This window comes from Thermobia domestica, chromosome 3, assembly GCF_964235325.1.
Source record: "Thermobia domestica chromosome 3, izTheDome1.hap1.1, whole genome shotgun sequence".
Taxonomy (NCBI): Eukaryota; Metazoa; Arthropoda; class Insecta; order Zygentoma; family Lepismatidae; genus Thermobia; species Thermobia domestica.
In genome coordinates this window covers 63,373,441-63,395,207 of record NC_137456.1, presented here as the reverse complement: position 1 = coordinate 63,395,207, position 21,767 = coordinate 63,373,441, and the positions used below count along the sequence as shown (strand labels likewise).

Here is a 21,767-nt window from a genome sequence, read left to right as displayed (position 1 = left end):
TAGCTCTTTATAACATTGTCCAAGGTGGGAAATAGAGGAGTTTCGGTGTGTTTGGCCCGTCCCATAAATATATGTACAGATACAATAATAAAGGGTTTTACTATATTAATGCTTTGTTTCAGATTTTCTTTTTCTTCTAACAAGGAACCCTAGGTATCTATCAGAGCCCGATTTTCATGAAACTTTGTATATAAAGAGAGTACCTCGGGAAACTCGCACAGCCAAAATTGTAGCTGCAGAGTCCAAGACGTTGGGACACTAGGGCCCGAGAAAGATCAAAAGTGGAACATCAGTACATTAAGGACATGGTGAGAAAATGCACGTTTTTATTTAAAACTAATCATTGTAGCGACATGAAATGAGCATACATGGATACGAGATGGTCGATATGATTTGTTAAAAGTTATGAAAAGAATATCCGTCATCTTGAAAGAGGCCATGTTGAAACTGGTGCGATTGGTGTAAATGAGAAGAGGGTCATGGGATGCATTAATTTGAAAGTAAATAGCCACAAAAACCTATTGGTGAAGTCTGTTGTGATATTACATTATTCCTGTGCTTCTGGTAGAGTGGTTTAGATACAAGATAAGCAAAGTGTATCTCATGACACTCGAGCAGATGCAGAGTATGGAGCGCTATAAGTGGACTGATATGACGTTCTGATTTCTGTTCGAATTAAGTCAAGTCTAATAAAAAGTTACAAGTTAATGTCAACCCCTACATTATTATGAAGATTGAACCCGTCATATCAGCACATCCACATCAATTACATGGTGACTGTGACACAAATGATGTAGTGCTAAAATTACATTTCGCTCGGTTTGTAGTTCCACTGATCCCACTCATAGCGCTCTATAATCTGTATCTGCTTGAGTGTCATAAGACACACTTTACTCATCTTGTACGTAAACCACAGGAATAATGTAATACCACAACGGACTTCACCAACAGACCAGAAGCACAGGAATAATGTAATCCAACAACAGACTTCACCAACAGGTTTTTTGTGGCTATTTACGTTAAAATTAATGCATCGCATGACCCATTTCTGATTTACACCAATCACACCAGTTTCAACATGGCCTCTTTCAAGATGGCGGATATTCTTTTTATAACTTTTAACAAATCATATCGATAATCTCGTATCCATGTATGCTCATTTCGTGTCGCTGCAATGATTAGTTTTAAATAAAAACGTGCATTTTCTCACCATGTCCTTAATGTACTGACGATCCACTTTTGATCTTTCTCGGGCCCTAGTGTCCCAACGTCTTGGACTCTGCAGCTACAATTTTGGCTGTGCGAGTTTCCCGAGGTACTCCCTCTATATACAAAGTTTCATGAAAATCGGGCTCTGATAGATACCTAGGGTTCCTTGTAAGAAAAATACATTACGTTCTGTATCTTGCAATACGCCGTATGTTAAAATTTGGGTATTTTTAGTTAATACCAGTATTGGATCTGGCGGCACTTGTTTCAACACCTGGCAAAGTATCGTATGTATCCGGCTAATAATAGCAGTTATAAAAAAGAATGCAGAAAAAAATGTATATCTCATCCTATTTCAAAACTGAAAGTTTTTCGCTCTCTTGTGATTTTCAACATACGACCTATTGCAAGATATAGAACGATTAATTTCATCTTTACCAGTGTGCCTTTGATCGACATGCAGCCATTTCAATTTCAGGTCGCTAAAAAGAGCCAGTTTACCTTGAAGAGAAAGAAGTCAAAGTCAGATTTTGATTTTGACGACTTAGTTTGCCCAATGGATCCCAACAGCCCTGGAAAGACAGGTGATAGAGATGGTAACGTAAGTTTACTAACTCGCTACTAAAAATTCTACTCTCTGTATAAACAATGGCTTGGGTGTCTTCAGATCACGTAAGCAATAATTTTTTAAAGCTGCACATCTTGTTTCTTCTTTTTATTTTGCTCGCATGAGTGATTTTTATTTTTAGGTTAGCACTGCTTTGAATGTTAACATTGAAATGGCATACGTCGACAAGCATAATTTTCGATCACCATATTGAACTAGCGGTTTAACATGTCTAGTGCTGTATGTCTTTAACGGCGTTGAATACCTGGACCATCTTTTCTTTTTAGTCCATTGATTTATTTCGATCTAGCGGTTAGTGCGCATATGCCTTTGACGCACGTGGTCCCGACTTCGATTCTCGGTGGGAGACCAAATAATAATAATTCGACAATCGTTCATTTTCATTAATCGTCCGTCTCCTTTAGCCTAAAGGACATAACCGTGGGATGTTGAAGTAAAATTTCATTTACATGTATCGAGAATTACTTTTCGCTTTTTTTTTTTTTTTTTTTTAATAATAATAATAAATCAAGGGACATTTCTGCTTTGAAGAAATCATTAAAATTCCAGTTAATTTGAAAGAAAAAATCTCCATATGCCGGTAAATCAATGGGTAATACACTGGCGTATTCTGTTAACAATTCTAGCTTTGGGTCTAATTATGGTCAATCAAGGGTGACCTGACACTCAGTTTTCTCTCTTCATAATAGATCTGTAGCATTCTGAATTGAATTACCGAATATTCCATATCCTTTCAAATTTCTTCTAGCCATATTCTCTTTGGTCTCACGTACCTTCAGTTTCTCTCTCTCACACACAAAATCTACTTTACAGATTGCAAACAGTATGAGGCAGTGTCGTAGTTTGGTATAAATTTTCGACTTAATTAAAAAAAAAATCCAAAGGGAAAGAGAGCAGTTATTGCATGTTGCTTTTGAACTTTTTTTCTTTTTTTTCTTTTTTTTTCAGTAGAAGACGAATAATTATTTACTTAATGAATTCAATATAGTTGTTACATAAGGCGGGGAAACGATTTGATTTTCTCTTTAAACTGCCACCCACCTGTAATTACTCAGTTTTTGCGAGTTTTTATTCAGACATTTTTTTTAATTAACTGTAAAGGGGAGAATGGAGCGTTCTCAATATGTAATGTCCATGGAACATCTCCAATATATTATAGAACACAAATTTCCCACGTACTCGATAGGTTTTAGTTCTGTAGACCTAACAGACCACAGTAGATGTATATCAAGCACAACACACACACAAATGTTCGATGACGTGTAATAAGGAAATATGGATAATATTTAAGATATAATGATTAATAAAGCCATTATTGCGGCGTGAAATATTTTGTTTTTGGTTTAAGTTTTGAACTTCTGCTACCTTCCTTACTATACGTATTCCAATGAAAGTGACGCAATAAAAACTCGGTTCAAAATAAGTAATAATTATGTTCAAGAAATTGTCAGTTGGTTTAGCTGCTCTGTCGTAATGCAATCAAAAACAAAAATACATTTTATTTTTCTTATTATACTACCTGAAATGTAGTATAATATGGGGAGTATGGGGAGTATGGGTTTATGGAAAATGTAGAAACTCTCTTCCTCCCTTAAGATACACATTTCAGTGAAAGAGTAGTGATAAAACTCATAAAATACTTTATTTTTTTACCATAAATTTTGAAGCCCTTACCACCTTTAGAATACGCTCTTTAATCCAGCTTGAGATAGGCACTGTTTTTCAAAGTTCATTCCAAACGGGTCAGGAGTTTCCCGTGATGCAATAACTAAAAGACAACGTCAATTTCAAAGTTGCGAAAAAGAATAGAAATTGATCCCCTTTCTCCCCTTAGAACAGGAATTTTGAAAACATTCGGACACATATCCACTTAATTTTAATGAGAAGGATATATATCGTATTTCATCTTCCGAACTTGATGCGCTTGTGAGATACTTATTTTATTTTTATTTATGTATTTATTTATTTACATATTTTTTGGCCTCCTATATCCAACTTAATGTACGATTTTAATCAAAGTGACATGACAAAAATTCGACGTAAGTGAAAATTATGTTTTAAAATTCATTTCAGACAGTTCAGTCGTTTTCCCGTGGCGACTCCTACAAGATCACTTTCATTTTTACGGAGTTTGGTTTTACCAAAACTTTTTATATGTTTACCTTGTCGTTCCGTTTGTGTCCGTTGTGGAGATAGATATCAAGGACTACTTAGACCGTTTGGATGCCAAGCTGTGTAACTCAAAGATGTAAAATTTTCAGGAAAGAAGACTTCGAAGTTCAATATCTCGTTAGAAAAACTTATTTCATTTATGGTTGCATTCAAAATATAATTATAAAATTTTCCAAAGCTGATAGTGAATAACATTCTCTTGATGCGATTTACATGAAATCTTGAAATTCAAAGTTCTCTTCTGGAAAATTTTAATTTTAGAGTTAAACTATTTGGCATCCAAGCGGTTTATTTAATGAATCATCATCAGTTTTGACCAGGATGTGAATCATTATCAATTTTGCTCAAAATATAGAGGATAACCGATTTTAATTTATCTCTATAAAGCAAACCAGTAATAGATAGCAAAGAGCGGTTTCCTGTAAGAATAAATTTTATCGCTATCCTTTACTCTCTACTAAAACTGAAAATGATAGAACTTCCGGTTTCAATATTGGTCTACCTGGAGCAAAAACGATAAAAGGCAAAAAGTTTTTTAAATCAACATTCTAGGAATAGGTATCGTCTTCTCTCTTAACCCTCTATTCAAACCAAAAAAGGTGAAAATCAACGGGTTTAACGTTCATCGCTATAGAATATAAACGATAATAGATAGTGAGAAGTGGTTTTGTGCAGTCAATTAAGCGTCTCAAGAATATATTCCATCTCCACTCTAATCTCAACTAAAACCGGAAGTCGTAGAAATCTACTATCAGTTTCAATTTCAATATTAATTGAGAAAATGTCACGCCATACAAACCAAAGTCCTTTACCTAGTGTACACGTGGTAATAAATACTTGTTTTATATTAGATATAAAGATAAATAGAGTTTCATCTACCTGGGACAGGTTGAGAGATGTTCCACGGGCAATGCAGAGGTAAGGCTCCACACTTTCTTGACATTGGCACGAAGAGGTGATATAATTCGATTGCCTTTATCACTTAAATTTTCCCAGCCACCCTTTTACAAAGGCTAATTGCTAAGCTGTTTTGCAACTAAGGTAGAATGGGAAAGTAATTCACTCTTAAATGAGGATCAAATCCGCTTCCGTCCTGTTGATAGTGCTTTACTGACTACGCCACCGCTGCTCGAATGAGTCATGCAAATGAAGAGGCGGAAAGAAAATACGCCCCGCAGATCATAGTCTACTACGATGTTAGTTCTCAATAACCTCTGTTAAGGCATGAAGAGAATTACGCGAAATAATGAATGAATGGGCTTGCGCGCATGAAAAAGATTTAAAATATATAAATATTTTTGGCTAGGTGTTTATGCAACTCGTAAACTTTACGTGTTTCGAGGTTACATATTAGCGTTACGCAAAACGTCCATTTTTATGACGAGTGGGGTTATGGATATCTACTGTTAGTCACCGTTACTCGTAAAAATGTTAACGTATTGATTCCATTAACGAACTCAGCCACCGCTCTACCTATCTATTGGAGGAAGCAGAATCCAGAAATTCATTTTCGTTCAAGAGTTATCATGTGGGGTAACGGACATACATACAGTACAGTCTTACAAGGCCCACTAGCTTGATTCTAATAAGCACATGGAAAGTATTAAGATAAACGTAATGAGTTCTCTCCATGCTTATATTGTCAGTGGTAACTAACGCAGAGTATATTAATTGCTAAGTATTCCTCTGGTAATAAATTAATAAATTGTGAAGTTTCCATTTTCAACTATTAAATCAAATTTTGCTTGATTCAAAAGACAATTTAGAAGTAAAAAAGAAGTACAGTATAAAAAGGAAGAGAGGGGAGTGTATGTAAATTTATTGACCAGTACAAAAGCGATTTTAAGAATGTCTTTGTTCGTTCCTTCTTTATAAAATATGAACATCTTATGTACAACAGGATGAATATGAATGCCATTTGGATGTTAATCTATAAAATGTAATATCTTATAATAGATTTTAATTTTGTAACACATTCGCATGCCTAGATAACTTGTTTTAAAAAATGTGAGTGATGTGTATATACTGTTTATTGTATCACCTGTAAAATCAATTACTATAGTTGCATGTTTGTGTTGCTTTCCGGATATGCACTACCATTAAGAGAAGGGCATTACTACTGCCGCTTTCTCTGTTTTTCTACATCTGATCGGGTCCTGGCAGCATGGATCGTGCCTCCTCTTGGACCCTTCACAATTGCTTATTTCTGAAATTTAGAGATTCCAAAACTAACAAGAATCAATAATTACTAAACAGTATAAGTTATACTATGGTTCGATTGTATTAATTTAGTTTTTCATAATTGAATGACCTGAAATTTGTAATGATTTCGTTTACCATTGTGCACAAATCACAAGAAGTCGAAAACGAGCGATATTAGACAAATTATTGTGATAGACATAGTTGAAATTACGTATTTCTTGCATAAATAATAGTCTGTTGTATGTGCTGTCACGAATCGACCACTACATGTACCAGATTTGCACCGCATTAAACACAGTATGGAAGATAGTAGTTTTATCATCCGCGATTTCCATTGTTTTTTGAGAATTTCCGTGTTGTGAGATGAATAGTAGTTTGTTGCAAAGATCAGTATAAATAAAGTAATCAGTGGAATGTCACAACGTATCAGGAAACTGTGCAATGTCAGAGGATACCATTAAAGACAGTACAAAGGTGTAGTGTAAACTTTTTCTCCCAACGGAGTCGCTATAACTAGTGTTTTGTTCATTGTTGATTATTTTTTGTTGATAGTCTTAAGACCAAATATGTTCCCTTTGTAACAGCGTACATGCTGATTGTATATTTGTATAATAAGCGTGTACTCCATTATTTCGTTGCCTTCATGATACTCCAGTTGTTTTGTGAGACGTATATATAATGTGGTTCTCATACAGAAAGTGTCGATCAAAGAAAGAAATATGGGTATAGGAGAGTTCTTTTTGTAGATATATGAGCATATAAAATGTATACTCATGTCCAAAATTATTGTCTCATGTCTATAAATATGTTGTTGTAGGAATATAATTTGATAACGAATTCGCCCGTATTTCTTATAATGTTAGTAAGTGTATAATCGGCAAAGACATGTATGTGGCAAATTTCATGTCAAAAGAGCAGTAAATAAGAAGAATAAAACGAAAATAAAACTTTCTTGTCCATTTAGCAATATTTTGTTTTACTCATTCTAATTTTCGTATTTATAATTCTTTTCCTATGAAATTTACCACAAATATACATTTCCCGATTATACACAGTATCAGTAGTAAAAGTACCATGCAGAATCATTATCAAATTATATTCGTACAAGAAGACAGTTATAGATATACGGCAATCATTTTAAAAATGAGTGTACATGTAGTATTTCAGGATTTTTTTTTTTTTTTTTTTTTAACGAGGAATTTGAGTTTTCTGTAAGGATTATAGTGGGAAATTCTTTTGTGTATTTGAAATGTAGATTAATGAAATATTAATGCAGGTATTCAAAAAAGGATTAGTTCAAAATAACTAGTTCCTCGTGTTCCATAACTGTTGCTTCCTTCCATTACCGTCGATTCGATTTCTATAGTGACTTGCGACATGTGTGACATTTAGGAAATGTGGAACATTCTGGATATAAATCTGAAGTTGTTACTAAAATTAAATCAACAGCTATTGTGCTTACTATTAACGAATTAAGTACACTTGAGTTGAAATAATTGTTTTGTGTTTACTTGCATTCTTGTTTGAACAATATATATAAAGACGAGAAATCATTTTAACTTTGGAACCTCAGAGTTTAACCATCTGCTAAGATCTTTTGTTTTTTCTTTCCTAAAATTTTGGGAACGAATGTATTATACATGAGAGCGTATTATGTGATCGAAATGATTGTAATTTATTGACATGTAATTCATTTACATTTACATGTAATGCTGTAATTTCTAGAGTGCAGGCATCGAAGCGAGTCTCTTTTTCATCTAAAAGTATCTTTTTTGGGCCAAAGTCTCTATTTTTGAAATACTAGTCTACTAAGTCTCTTTTTTTTATCCTTACTTAGTCATATTGTTTGGATTGTGGCCAATGTACTAGAAAATGTCAGTAATTAAATAAAAGAAAATAATAATGATGAATAGAAAATGACATAAATACAAGGTAATAAATGTAGTCAGTGTGTGTGTGTAAGGGGGGGGAGGTTGGAGAGATTTCTGTAGCCTTCGATTCGAGAATTTCCTCTCTAAGGTGATGTATTCCGTAAGTTTCATTTAACTGATGTATACGAGCAAATAAAATCTATATCTCCGGTCTTCATGAGTAAACAAATGAAGTACACCTATTGAGTCTCCGTGACTATACAATGATACACGAGTGTCAAATATAAGTACAGTCAGGGACAAAAAGTTGGATACTCTTTGTATAAGTTATACCGGGAGTGCTCGATTTTTTTTGTCCCTGACTGTACATGTATATATTACCTCAATGTTACGAAATAACAACAACATCCACATGATATTATTGACTATTATAGTGTAACAGAAGTTAGGAAATCACTTCGCTTACAGAGCACAGCAAGTGCGCATCAATACGGTGGCAGAATTGATATGGACAATGAAGAGCATTTGTAGCAATTACTCAGCGTATTCATGTACAGATATCAAAGCTACATTTGAAAGAATGTTTCCAGAAAGATAGCCTGATAGTTTTTTCATTAATCCTAAAAAGATGCACTATTTGACCACTGATGCTCTTCGTGTGTATTTCTATGAAGATATCTTGGAAGATATTGGCTCGGTGCCATACACCATTTCTTATGATGAAACTACAAATGTTGAAGACAAGAAGGAGCTGTAAGTTAGCATTACATATTGGTCAGATCTCAGGAACCAGATAGTTAGAAGATATCTTGAGACTTTCTTCACTGGAAAAGCTGATGCAGTTACTCTCCATAATTTGATAAGCAAGGCAATCAGCAATTCCAGTTTGTTCCAATCAGAATGCAGACGATTGGTTCTGATGGCCTTAACAAGAAAGTTTTCAAGTTGTTTAATGAGGAACTTATAGAACTTCGTCAAAAAGGTTTGGTAGGTATTGGCACATGTCCTATTCACATAGTTCACAATGTTTTCTTAAAATCGATTCAGACGTTTGGGGAAGATGCAATGCAATGTCACTAGTAATCAGTGTTTATAATTATTTCCATGGATGGCCTTCATGTTGAAAAGAGTACGAGACTATTCAACAGGAGCTGAATCTGCCATCGCACAGGTTTATGAAACATACAACCACCAGATGGTTATCATATATAGCTGCATGTGAAAAAAATTGTAGATCTACTCAAAAAGCCTGGGATGTTAGCTCAGTTGCACTTTACATTATCTTCTGCCAGGTTATATGAGAAATTTATATATTGTTTTCAGACTGAAGTTCCGCTGGTTCATATTTTACATGCAGAGTTATTAGACGTCATGGGAACTATCGCAAGCACAGTGTCTAAATGTGCTGCTGTTAATAAAGTGCAGTCAGCGTCATATGATTAGACCAATTGTAGGTTTGAATCCGATAATTTATTGTCTTTAAAACAAATTGCCATTTCAGAGGAAACAAGAAAAGAACTAACTACAAGTGGCTGCTCAACAGTTCTTGAAGAAGGTAAAAGCAAATTAAAAGTGGTAAACATTTGATTCAAAATACAATGACTCATTCTGTTCACATTAAACGAGCACTAGCATTTCTCAATCCCGAGGCTAAAAAATTACAAAGTAGCTACAGATACATCAGAACTGTAGCAGATACATCAGATCTGTAGCAGTGCCAAATGATCAACTTGTTGACGAATGGAAATGTCTGCAGCTTCAGCCTGAACCTGCTGGAAGTAAAATTATTTCTTCACGTATTGACAGTTACTAGGCTCTTTTTATGGGACTTAAGAAGGCGGATGGTTCGCCAAAATTTCCTCTAGTAAGTAAAGTAATAAAAGCTGCACTCTGCCTGTCCCATGGTAATGCATATATTGAAAAGAGATTTTCGGTATCAAAAAATGCTCTAACAGAGGAAAAGACTCAGATGTCTTGTAGAACCTTAAACAGTATTTTGATTGTGAAAGATGCCTTAAAGTTTTATAACAACAAGCCTCATCTCGTTTCAATTTCTAAAAAGATGATCACCTTGGGTCAAAATGCTCATAAGCATTACCAACAGTTTCTGGAGGAACAGAGACTAGCCCAGGAAAGAAGTGCCACACTTAGAGAAGAGGAAGAGAAGTTGAAAAAACAGAACAAAAACTGGAAAATGCAAGAAGAGCTAAAAAGAACATAGAAGAAATTGAAAGCCAACTTAGTGAAAGAAAGCGGAAGTATAGTGACACCAAACAGTCTGCAAATTCTCTGCTTGGTGAAGCCACAGATAGACTTTGGAAGGCTCTTAAAAAAGGGGACCTGAAGGAGGCATAAATCGTTCAAGGGATGTTGGAAGGTGTCATATCATTGAAAGAAGAGGAATGCAAAGAACACAAGGACATTCAACTCTTCAGAAAAGTGTTGAAAAGATGAAAAATGCTCTAATTAGATCATTTTAATGCACATTCAAAGATTTGAAATTTATCCAAGTGCAAAGTTTTTCCGGGACATGTATAAGGGGATCAGCGAATTTAAGAAAGGCTATCAACCTCGTGCTTATATATTAAAGAAAGCTGACGGAACAGTTCTCACTGATACGGATAGCATCTTAAATAGATGGAAAGATTTCTTTGGCGATTTGCTTAACACGCAACCAAAAACTAGTGTGCGTGGAGAAAAGTAGATGCACACCGCAGAACCGTATATTCCAGAACCCAATCGAATAGAAGTAGAAACCGCTATAAAGAAATTAAAGAAACACAAATTCCTGGTGTAGATGAAATTCCGGCTGAGTTAATTTTAGCTGGAGGCGAAAAATTGTGGAACAAGATACACAAACTTATTCTTCTTATCTGGAACAAGGAAGAATTGCCACAAGAGTGGAAAGAATCAATCATTGTTCTAATTCACAAGAAAGGCGACAAAACTGACTGTAATAATTACCGAGACATTTCTCTTCTGTCAACATCCTATAAAATACTTTCAAATATTCTATTAGGAAGATTGACCCCATACGCAAATAAAATTGTTGGAGATTATCAGTGCGGATTTAGACGAAATCGATCAACTATCGACCAAATATTTACCATTCGCCAAATACTCGAAAAAAGTGGGAATACAATACCCCGGTACATCAACTATTTATTGATTTTAGAAAGGCGTACGATACGGCTAGGAGAGAAACATTGTACAACGTTCTTACAGAACTTGGAATACCGAGCAAGCTAATTAGATTAATTAAGATATGTTTAAATGAATCCCAAAGTAAAATCCGGGTAGGAAAATTTTTGTCCACGAGCTTTCACGTCGAAAATGGCCTGAAACAAGGAGATGCGTTGTCGCCATTATTATTTAACTATGTTCTGGAATACGCTATAAGAAAAATCAAAGATAGCAACCAGGGCCTACAGCTGAACGGTATTCACCAGGTTATGGCGTATGCTGATGATGTAAGTTTAATAGGGGATGATAGGAGAACAATAGAAAGAAATGCAGAGATCTTATTAAACGCTTGCAGGGACATGAGTTTAGAAGTAAATGCAGAGAAAATTAAATACATGGAAGTGCGTCGGAACCGTAATAGGGCAAATTATGGATGCGTTAAAATATTAAATAATACTTTTGATAAAGTGGATAGTTTCAAATATCTAAGATCAATATTAACAGAGGAAAATCATATTCACGAAGAAATTAAATGTCGACTAAAAGCAGGGAATTCGTGTTACTATTCGGTTCAAAATCTCTTGTCGACGCGAATTCTGTCGAGGAATTTGAAGCTTAAAATATACAAAACGATAATCATGCCTGTTGTTCTGTATGGTTGCGAAACATGGTCGCTTACTCTGAGGGAAGAACATAGACTGAAAGTATTTTAGAACAAGATCCTGAGACGAATATTCGGACCCAAGAGGAACGGGAATGGGGAATGGCGGAAACTTCATAACGAGGAACTACATAATTTATACGGTTTACCCAACATTGTTAGGGTCGTCAAGTCTAGGAGGCTTAGGTGGGCGGGTCATGTAGCTAGAATGAAAGAAAATAGAAACGCTTTCAAAGTCGTGACTGGAAGACCAATCGGAAAACGACGATTAGGAAGACCTAGGCGCAGATGGGAGGACAATATTAAGATGGATCTCGCAGAGATTGGAATTCAAAGTAGAAACTGGATGCAGTTAGCTAAGGATAGAAGTCAGTAGAGAGCTTTTGTGAACGCAGCATTGAACCTCCGGGTTCCATAGGCCATAGAGTTATATAATGCTCCTGAGATGTCAAATCATAATAATGTTATTGTATCTTTGAAAAAAGCCAATCCCCATCCAGAACCGGAAATAAAAGCTTTGTTCTGTTGAAGACTTTACAGCTGAGTTGTCCCTCAGCTTTCTTTATATATACTCGAAAATTAAAAATGTCTTTAATCATTTGTGAAGATTGGAAAATATATTTTTTATTTCTGACCTTAACCGGCATCTTAGTAGGGGTAAATTACTATAAAAAAATATTATGTTTTCTAACTTACGACTGAAAGTTGATTTGTGAAGTTCCTTATCAGAGGCGGGTTGGTCTACAAAGTCTCCTTTTTTGCTTTATTTAGTCTACGAAGTATCCTTTTGTGCTTCATTTGGTCTACCAAGTAGCTAATTTCAATGCCATTACATGCTCCGATGCCTGAGAGTGTTTCCCGTGTAAATCCTTTAGTTACTTATTGTTAATAAGGATTACATATTTTTAAATGTTGTTCAAAACTTTCTGACAATTTGTACAGTTGTTAGTGTTGTATAGATGTTAAGTACATGGATATAAGATAGTGTGTAGGATGCATGTAAATATTGCGAAATTTTTTTCGCAGCGACCACCCTTCTTAATGACAATTCTTGCGAGGAATCAATGTGAAAGTCTCGTATTTGGAACCCCTTTTCAACTTTCACATTTGAGTTCGATCGCCGGACGAAGGAGAAAAGCACGTAACATTTCCTCCCTAAAGCGGCCACTTCTTATCTATGAAACAAATATGAACAATTATTCTACAATCAAAACATCATTTGATAGCACGTACTTCCCTCCGGTTTGTCACCTAGGGGTGCTTCTTGTTTTCCGGAACAAGCAAATACTTGTAAGAATAGGGCTGAATATAATTCTATGCCGGGTATCTCAGAAATTCTCTGTTTATCATAAATATCTTGCAACAAGATAAAAAATGCGTGTCAAGCAAGTTAAATTCATATATCAAATGTTAAAAAGTTGAATTTGAGTATTAGCGCTGGTCATAAATTGAGCTGAAATACTCCGAAATCAGATGGTTTCTGTTCTGTATGGTAGTTGTAGCTCCTCAGAATTACACTACATTAAATCATGAGGAAACTCTATTTTGTAATAGGGACCACGGTAGGTCAGTGGTAGAGCATTCACCTTTGGTGCATGGGGTCCTTGGTTCGATCCCAGCTGGCGCTAAAGTGAGCTTTATGGTGGACCGTGTGCATGGGTTTTCTCGGGGATCTCCTGTTTCCTTCCACTTGCTTCATTCCATCATTTCATTCATTTTTCATCATCACCGTCTCCATTACCCTAGCCGACATAATCGTGGGACGTGGTCTCAGAAAATAGTCAGATGAAGACGATAAGGATAGTGAAAATACCGGTTTATACTTACACTCAGTGGTATTGAAAACGGTAGACCTATTGCATAATATTGTAATTTTACAAATTGGTATGAGAGAGCGTATTCGTGACTTACTACATTTTATAGACTCACTTGATAATGTAATTATTCGAGAATTAGCTAACATTCATCTATAATGTGCCTTGGGAATCTTAAAAGGATTTGTTTACTCTTATTATAATTTGTTACCAATCCTATTAGTTTCGACAATAGGTCAGTTACGAAAAAAATTCGGCTTCAAAAAACTTCGGCTAAATAAGTAAATAAATATATTGCCTTTATTAAATTTCGTCCTTTTTTTCACACACAACACTAAAGTCAGCAATAAGAATTTAAAAAACGAAATATATTTCAGTTTAATGTCCCACGGTTATACTCTTTAGGTAAGGGAGACGAATGATTAAAGAAAGTGAATGATGATAAAAGACTTTGAGGAATTAGAATGTGGAAGGAAACGGGAGTACCCCGCGAAAACCCATGGGGATCATGTTGTCCACCACAAACTTAACTTGGCCGGCGATCGAATCAGGAACTCCACGCACCAAAAGTAAGAGCTCTACCATTAAGCCACAGTGCCTCGTAATTCATTTTAAAGTTTTGGTGATCAGTACACAAACTCACTCACAACTTGGAGTACCAATACAAACACAATCTATCCTTAACACAAGTTTTGTTTTATGTATGAAATGTTTCACTTCTCGTCAGTTCACTTATCTTTCAATCTCCTTTTACGCTGCATCAGCTTATACAAATCTGCTATGTACAAATCTGGAAAATTGCAGTACATATGCAATTTGAAATCACAAAGGTTTACGTTTTCGAATGAAGCTGTTTATAATTAACTCCAAATTCTTATCGAGTCAGCTTAATTCCAGGTAGTGTAAAACAGAAGTTAGTGTAGTTACGAGTGTAAAGGAATAAAAGATGTTTAAATAAGTTTCAATTTCAAGTCATATCTTTCAAAAGAATTCCCTACCCACATTCAATTTACTCTACAACTTGTTCCGTATTCTTAGCAATGGTACTTATTGAAAATAATAATAATAAAAATAAAACTACCAATAAAAAAGCCAACTCCTGCTAAGCGACCACTCTTCTTAAAAAACAATTTTTAGTGGTACTAGGAGCTCATTCAATAATAGTTTCACTGTATAATAGAACGTAACTTTTTTTTTTTTTTTTTTTAAGACAAAGAAATTGTCGTCACACTTGATGTTGTTATTCTTTCAGATAACACTGAAGCGAATTCAAGAAGTAGGGGATGTTTCTCAGGAAATTAACGCTCTTGCTGTAAGTATAGTGTTCATTGTGTTTGTGTATGTAATGATCAGAACAAGGAATGATGTTAGAAAAGTGGATCACTTTTTCTCCTCAAATTTCTGTTGAAATACAAGGTTCAGTCGTAAATCATGCAATATTCTGGTACACAACATACCTGTACTTTTGTATTTATTACAGTACAATGAAAGCTAGTTAACATTGAAAATATAGCCCGTCGTGTTGGACTGTGAAGCTATCTTCCTGCAAGTTCCTTAGTACCACATCTCGGCCTTAAATGCAAACAAGTCAGTCACTGCTGTTGCTACCTACTGCTTGCTGGTGAAGCATCGTAATTTCAGGAAGTGCACTAAGAACGAAACAGGCAGTAACCCGAAGGTGTAAGGTCAGAACTGTATGCTGGGTGTGGCTCATTAAGTTCATGACTGTTGAGTTTTTCGAGCCATGTGTGATTTTGAGTTATTCTCTTGAGCAATATGTTTTTGGCGTAGTGTAGTACACATCCGCTTCAACTGTTCGGAATAAAGGTCGGCATTAATAGTGCGACCATTAGGAACGAACTTGAAAGTGAATTATCCTCCTCGTAGCTCCACCATACACACAGCATGATTATGCTCGAAACAGCCCTACTTGATGACTGCTTCTGCAAGTTTGCCCTTGGTAAGGCTCTATTTTTCAACACTGGGAGTTCGGAAAAATACCCACTTATCGTCACATTCGTATTGGAATAGATAATATATTTACTGCTTTAAAGTTTCAGATTTTGTTTGGTAAACAGATGTTGAGCTATATATGAATACTATTCTGAACTTTTTACTAGCTTTAAAAGTTTCTTCTCACATCTTGAATTGCAGCAATAAAGAATTAAAACTTATTTTGACTTACAGAGGAAAATTCCCTGATTAAATGTTAATTATTTTGATATAGTTGTTTCTCTATTTTCCTTCTCTGAGCAAATCGCTTAAGAGAGAAGCGAGTCAGAAATCTTACTCCGTTAAATACATTTCCAGTATAGAGCTCCCTCGTGGCTAAGCGGTTAGCGTACGCGCCTTTGGCGTGGGAGACCCGGGTTCATTTCCCGGCGGGAGCTCATGTGGTTCGGATTCCACGTTAATCAGTAGGTCCACGTCTCATATAGCCTCGCTGCTGAACGGGACGCTAAACTAAAAAATCACCTCACATTTCCAGTATACATACGTAAAAACTAAAGCTATTTACATATCGTATAGATGCAAAACTGTGTATTACATGCTTACAAAAGGAAAGATCATTTTACCATTCACAGATCTGTAGTATTTCTTATAATAATTTCTCTAACAAACTTTACTCCGCCATTTCGTTTCACCTCCCTCTGGTCTGATCTAGGGGCGAAAAAAACTAAGTGAACTTTAAATACCAGTGTGAGGAAGAAATTCTCCACTCACACTCCTTGTGAGTAGTAAAAATAAACTAGCCTAAACCCGTTTGGTTTGCTGTGTAATGTACCCAATTAAAAACAAAGATTTTTAATGTTTGACAAATTAATGTAAGACTCAGGATTGATGTCTGTGTATGGCTGTATTTTCAAGTGGTCCTAACTAGTGTTGTGCAGGCCTGGAAAAAAAACGGAAATTTTGCGTTAAAAAGTTTTTATTTTTTTTTCTCCCAAGCGTAGAGAAAAAACGGAAAATTTTGGAAAAATTGAATATTTTACTATATTATCCTTTTAAAATAAAAACTATTTTGTATTTACTAGTTTACAGTTAAGATCGTTGAGTATTTATGTTTCTTGTATTAGAAAAGGGAAATTTTGTGGCAACAAATACATGTGCAGCACTTATCCAAACACTTCAAAGTTAACACCGTGATAGAATGGAGTTATGGCTACGAAAAAAACTAAAATATAATTGTAGTTAGATTAATTAATATAGACGCATTAAAGTTAAGCAATCTTACGAAATTCCTGCTTTATGACAGGGAAGTATTAAAATAACGGAGTCAGAATCAGGTGAAATCAAACATATATTTTATAGAGATATATTCCTTGTGCTATGTAAAATTTCCGGAAATTTTGAACCCATTAGAAAAATTATTTGTTCGGAAATATTGATAAAACCGGAAAATATAATTTAGAAACTATTTCCTCGCCTGATGCTAAAGTCCTTCTATTTCAAGTGTGACCCTGTTGGCGCAGCTGTCGATGTATGTTTTCCCGTACCTCCCTCGAAAAAGGAGGGACAAGTTGCTATTGTCGAGATCCTTCAATAGTTGGATGCGGACAAGATTCTTTCCCTAAAGCAAAGGAAAGGTTTCCAAGGTAGGAGGTCGGGGGGAAGGGGTTAAGCCGAAGAATGTTTCAATTTTTTTCCGAGGGCGCACTTGAAATAGAAATGCTCTAATCTTACTTGCTATAATATGTCTGCAGCATATGTATACAGTGTATTTCGCTAACAGGAAAAATACTTAAAGCAATAGGTTTTAATTTTACTTTTTAGTTTTCTGATTTCTGGTAAAAAAAAAAAAAAAAATCTCTGTTTATTATTTGTTTATTCTTCAAATGACTCAAAAAGGCATATGATCTTATTTACACATACACATATACCGCACAAGTGAATAAATGTGAGCAACGAGAAATATATTAAGGTTAGTGTAAAGGGACAAGTTTTGTCGATAGATGTCACATTTCTCTTACAAATTTCAACCTAGTGACTTCAAATTTTTAGAGAATGAACTTCATAACCTATTAAAGGGAACAATTCGTGCCGATTTTTTATTTAGAATTTTCTTCACAGTTGAAACAGTTCCATTGTTAAAGGTTTGGGTATCCATTTCAACAATCAAGCCATTTCAATAATGAAGAAAATTCTAATAAAAAATCGGCACGGATTGTTCCCTTTAATAGGTTATGAAGTTCCTTCTCTAGAAATTTGAAGTCTCTAGGTTGAAATTGGTAAGAGAAATTATAAATTTTCGTGAAAGGTAAAAAATACATGGGAAAGATACGAAGACTGTAGTGCCATCTATCGACAAAACTTGTCCCTTTAAACCAATCTTAAATGGTTGAATATATGAAACTTCTGATCGTTATTATTACAGACTAGCAGAATACCCGTTCTTCGCACGGGGAGAATACGTTTCATTTTGGACATAAAGGGCACCAAAACTGTCATCAATCACTTATGGACTCCCAAAACTATGAATTCGACACTAATATAGGACATTTTCAATTATCTTTACATGTTACCATCCCCCTTAGGAGTACTAATGGGGCTGAATTTGGATTTAAACGGTATCAGCTGATCATCTCAGCGACCCCTATGGATTCAACATTAATAACAACCATTTTCGATCATTTTTCCCCCTCCCCCAAGTTGCAGGGCTGAATTTGAATTTAATCGGCATCTAAAGTATGATTATTCATCTTAGCGACCCCGAAAACTATGGATTCGACACTAATATCGGTTATTTTCGATATATCTTCCTCTTGCACCTTCAAAGTGAAATGATAAAACCTATCCCGCACCTCATCTATGTTGAAAATTTTATCGAGGTCGGTACGGTGGTTCAGGAATTAAGTTATAACATAGTCACTTTCATTTTGATACATCTAGATAATTTGCCGCACTAGAAAACAGGTATTTGTTTACATACAGGATTCTGTACATAAAATTTATATAAGTCTATATTAGAATATTAAATACTAGTAATTATATGTCTCAGTGCATGAGTATTAGTAAAATTCGCATATTGGTCTTCCTTTTAATAAGTAATTTGGTTAAAATTAACAAAACTTCACCGGATCAAAGAGCATATTAAGAACACAGTTTCATTCAAGAGATCTATTTGTTGCAACAGAAACTCTTCATATATGGTAGGCTTGTATGTAACTGTAAAAGTTCTGTAAATAATTCACATCCACGAATAAACGACTAAAAAGCACATAACGGAAATGAGTGCAGACTATTGATTTTCAAGAATAATTGCAAGTTTTATTTTCTACGTTTTTTTTTTTTTTTTTTAATATTCGCAATATTGAAATTTTTCAACTTACATTTTTCACGCGTTCGAAAAAAAAAGTTCCATTACTAGTAAAGTTAACCTAATACAAAGATTTTTATTTTTCCCCCAGTTTTTTTTTTTTTAATTTTTTCGGAAAGAAACCGGAAAAAACTTTTTTTACCAACAGGTTCAAAATTTCCGGAAATTGTACTAGTCCTAACAAAATCCACAGATTGCCAATGAGAGTAACACACATATGAGCTAGACTAACCTGGTGGTGTTGTGACTTCTTTCCCACCGTGTACCTTTAGTACCTCTGCAATAGATCTTTTGGTCGGCGGCGATGAACCTGTATACTTCCGTGGACTCTGCTGCGATGAACTCGAACAAAGTTGAGGCTTTCTCGTCTCTCCTCTCTGAAGTAGTAGTCGAACAGATGTATAGTCGTAGTTGGTCTTGAAGTAATTTAACTGACTAATAATCCCAGTCAGTAGATGATCGGATCAGACTACAGACGGAAAACCAAGACTGACAGCAAAACTGGCAGCTAAAAGACTGTAGAAGAAGACCCAGAGCAACAGCCAGACGCAGTCTGATGATCGAGAATAGACAGGCAGATAGCTAGAGATCTGGAAACTTACAAATCTTAATATTTTATATGGGTTCAATGCTTTCTTATATCATTCTCCCATTCTTGAATTGGTTGCTTTCTTTCTGTGTTTCGCCATCGGATGACTCTCAGCTTGCTCAATGTGTGTGCATAAGATGAAGTTTTGACAACTTGTGGACACTCCTTGAAAAGATACAGGAAACTACAACGTGGGCTGTTTCTCAATATTTCCGCCTTACAAAATATTCGTTTGCATTTATATGCTTCTGGAGGTTATTTTCTTTTGCTTTTGTTTCATCTTTTAACATTTCCTGTTTTTTAGTTCACTGTTCTGAGTGACTGCTATACACATAAATTACAAGTTAAAATAATATTAATAAAGTAATACCACAAAATTATTCGTCAAATACTTTTGCTGATGAAAGTAGTAAGTACTTTATGAACCTTGAGTAGTTGAATGTTAAAGGTCAGTATGTTTATTTAGGTTATAATTTTTCCCACACTTTCTGTGCTTTATTTTGTTTTATTATTATTATTATTATTATTATTATTATTATTATTATTATTATTATTATTATTATTATTATTATTATTTTAACTTTACTTTACTTTACAGGAAATCTTACAAAGTGACAGTCCTCTACTAGGAAGGACCAGTAATGTTTGAAGTTGCAGCTTTGGTGCTTTTCAAGGCATTAACTCAAGAGACCTCAAGATAAATAATAGCATTGTTTTATTTTATTTTTTTTATATATGAAGTCTTCTACAATAATATAACGACCACGCATAATGATGAAACGTAGCTAATAATAAATTAACCTGCTGAAAATAAAATATCTGTAATTATTTTCAGACATGTATTTTTTACGATATATTGTATTGTGTTGAATGTGATTTTTATGTTTTTCAAAGGTGAATTTCGTACTGTTATCGTGAAAAGACTTTAAGAAAAAGGTTATTTCATTGTGCGAAATATGAAGTATTTACTTGAAATCTTAAAGAAAGAAATATTTTACTTCGATTTTTTTTTAAAGTTGGATCTATTTGCTATGTATGGATTTAAACGAAGTATTTATGACTACAAATGTGAGTGATTTACATACTTTTCAACACAAGGCTGCACTCACACATTAGCAGACCAATCAATCATATTTCATTTATATAACGTTGTAGAACGGGTGTGACAATACTTTTTATCTGTTAATGGCTTAAAATAGAACAGTATGTGCAAATTTTATAATGTTTATTACTTACATATATTTTGCTACTTAAAATCATATATTCTGAGGACCAATTTAAAGAAGGCTGAAATTTTGTTAACGAGAAAGGAAATGTGTTTCTTCTTATAAGCGGATAATAACTTCTGCGACTGTTTGCTATTTTTACTGTACAGTACGAGTATTTTAAAAGAAAAAAGTCTGTAAAGCATGAAGTAGTATTAGAGGTTAAATAGTGGTATTCCTGATAAATGCAGTTTCTGAGATTAGTATTTATGAAGAGATGCACATATGCTGTAGAATGCAGGGTTTGAATATATTCTTTTATGTTAGGCACATTCCTGCACTAAACACTCGCTAAGATCTTAATTTTGGAATAAGAAGCGGAAACGTAGCTTTTTTGCTCTAAAATTGACTCCCAAGTAGAATTGTAGTATCGTGAGGCACCATCAGCGTCATAAATTGAACTGTACCTGTTGTCTTTACGTCTTCATCGCTGAGTGCAAATCACTAAAATACAAATGAATCTAAATAAATTAGCAGGTTATGTAAGATCGACGGTAGATATAGTATTCAAACAATGTACTCATTTTAATTGAAGGAACAAAACCTGTAACACGTAGCAATTTTTTTTTCGTTGCATATTCTAAAGTACATAATGTAATTTTTTTTTTTTTAAGAAAAATAATGGTTGACAAATATTGCGTTTTGTAATTATAGAAGTTATTATTGCATAGTTTCTAGGTATGACTGAGCTAGAAAGAGTCAGTATTTTAATTCTTTCAGAACAATCATGATTGCAGAATTAATAAGTTGCAGAAAATCGTAATTTATTTGAGCTCAATTCGATGCAAGCAGATGCATTTCAAACGTGTTCGTGATTATTTGCCTAACGTGATTCACGATCTCAGGTTCTACTTTG

At 34.6% G+C, this 21,767-nt stretch overlaps 1 protein-coding gene across 7 annotated transcripts in view; it reads left to right on the top strand.

The window, feature by feature from the left end:
- Liprin-beta (liprin-beta 1) overlaps positions 1–21,511 on the top strand; it is a 146,438-nt gene extending 124,927 nt beyond the window's left edge. For 4 of the 7 annotated variants that reach the window (XM_081750995.1, XM_081750996.1, XM_081750991.1 and 1 more), the window contains 3 exons: positions 1,688–1,810; positions 14,993–15,052; positions 20,245–21,511. In XM_081750995.1, the coding sequence (XP_081607121.1) occupies positions 1,688–1,810; positions 14,993–15,052; positions 20,245–20,295 (234 nt within the window). In that variant the 3' untranslated portion in view covers positions 20,296–21,511. Of the gene's footprint in view, positions 1–1,687; positions 1,882–14,992; positions 15,053–20,244 lie in introns of all 7 variants that reach the window. The other 3 variants (XR_014130646.1, XM_081750994.1, XM_081750993.1) reach the window with 3 other exon arrangements.
- The last annotated feature ends 256 nt before the right edge of the window (positions 21,512–21,767 follow it).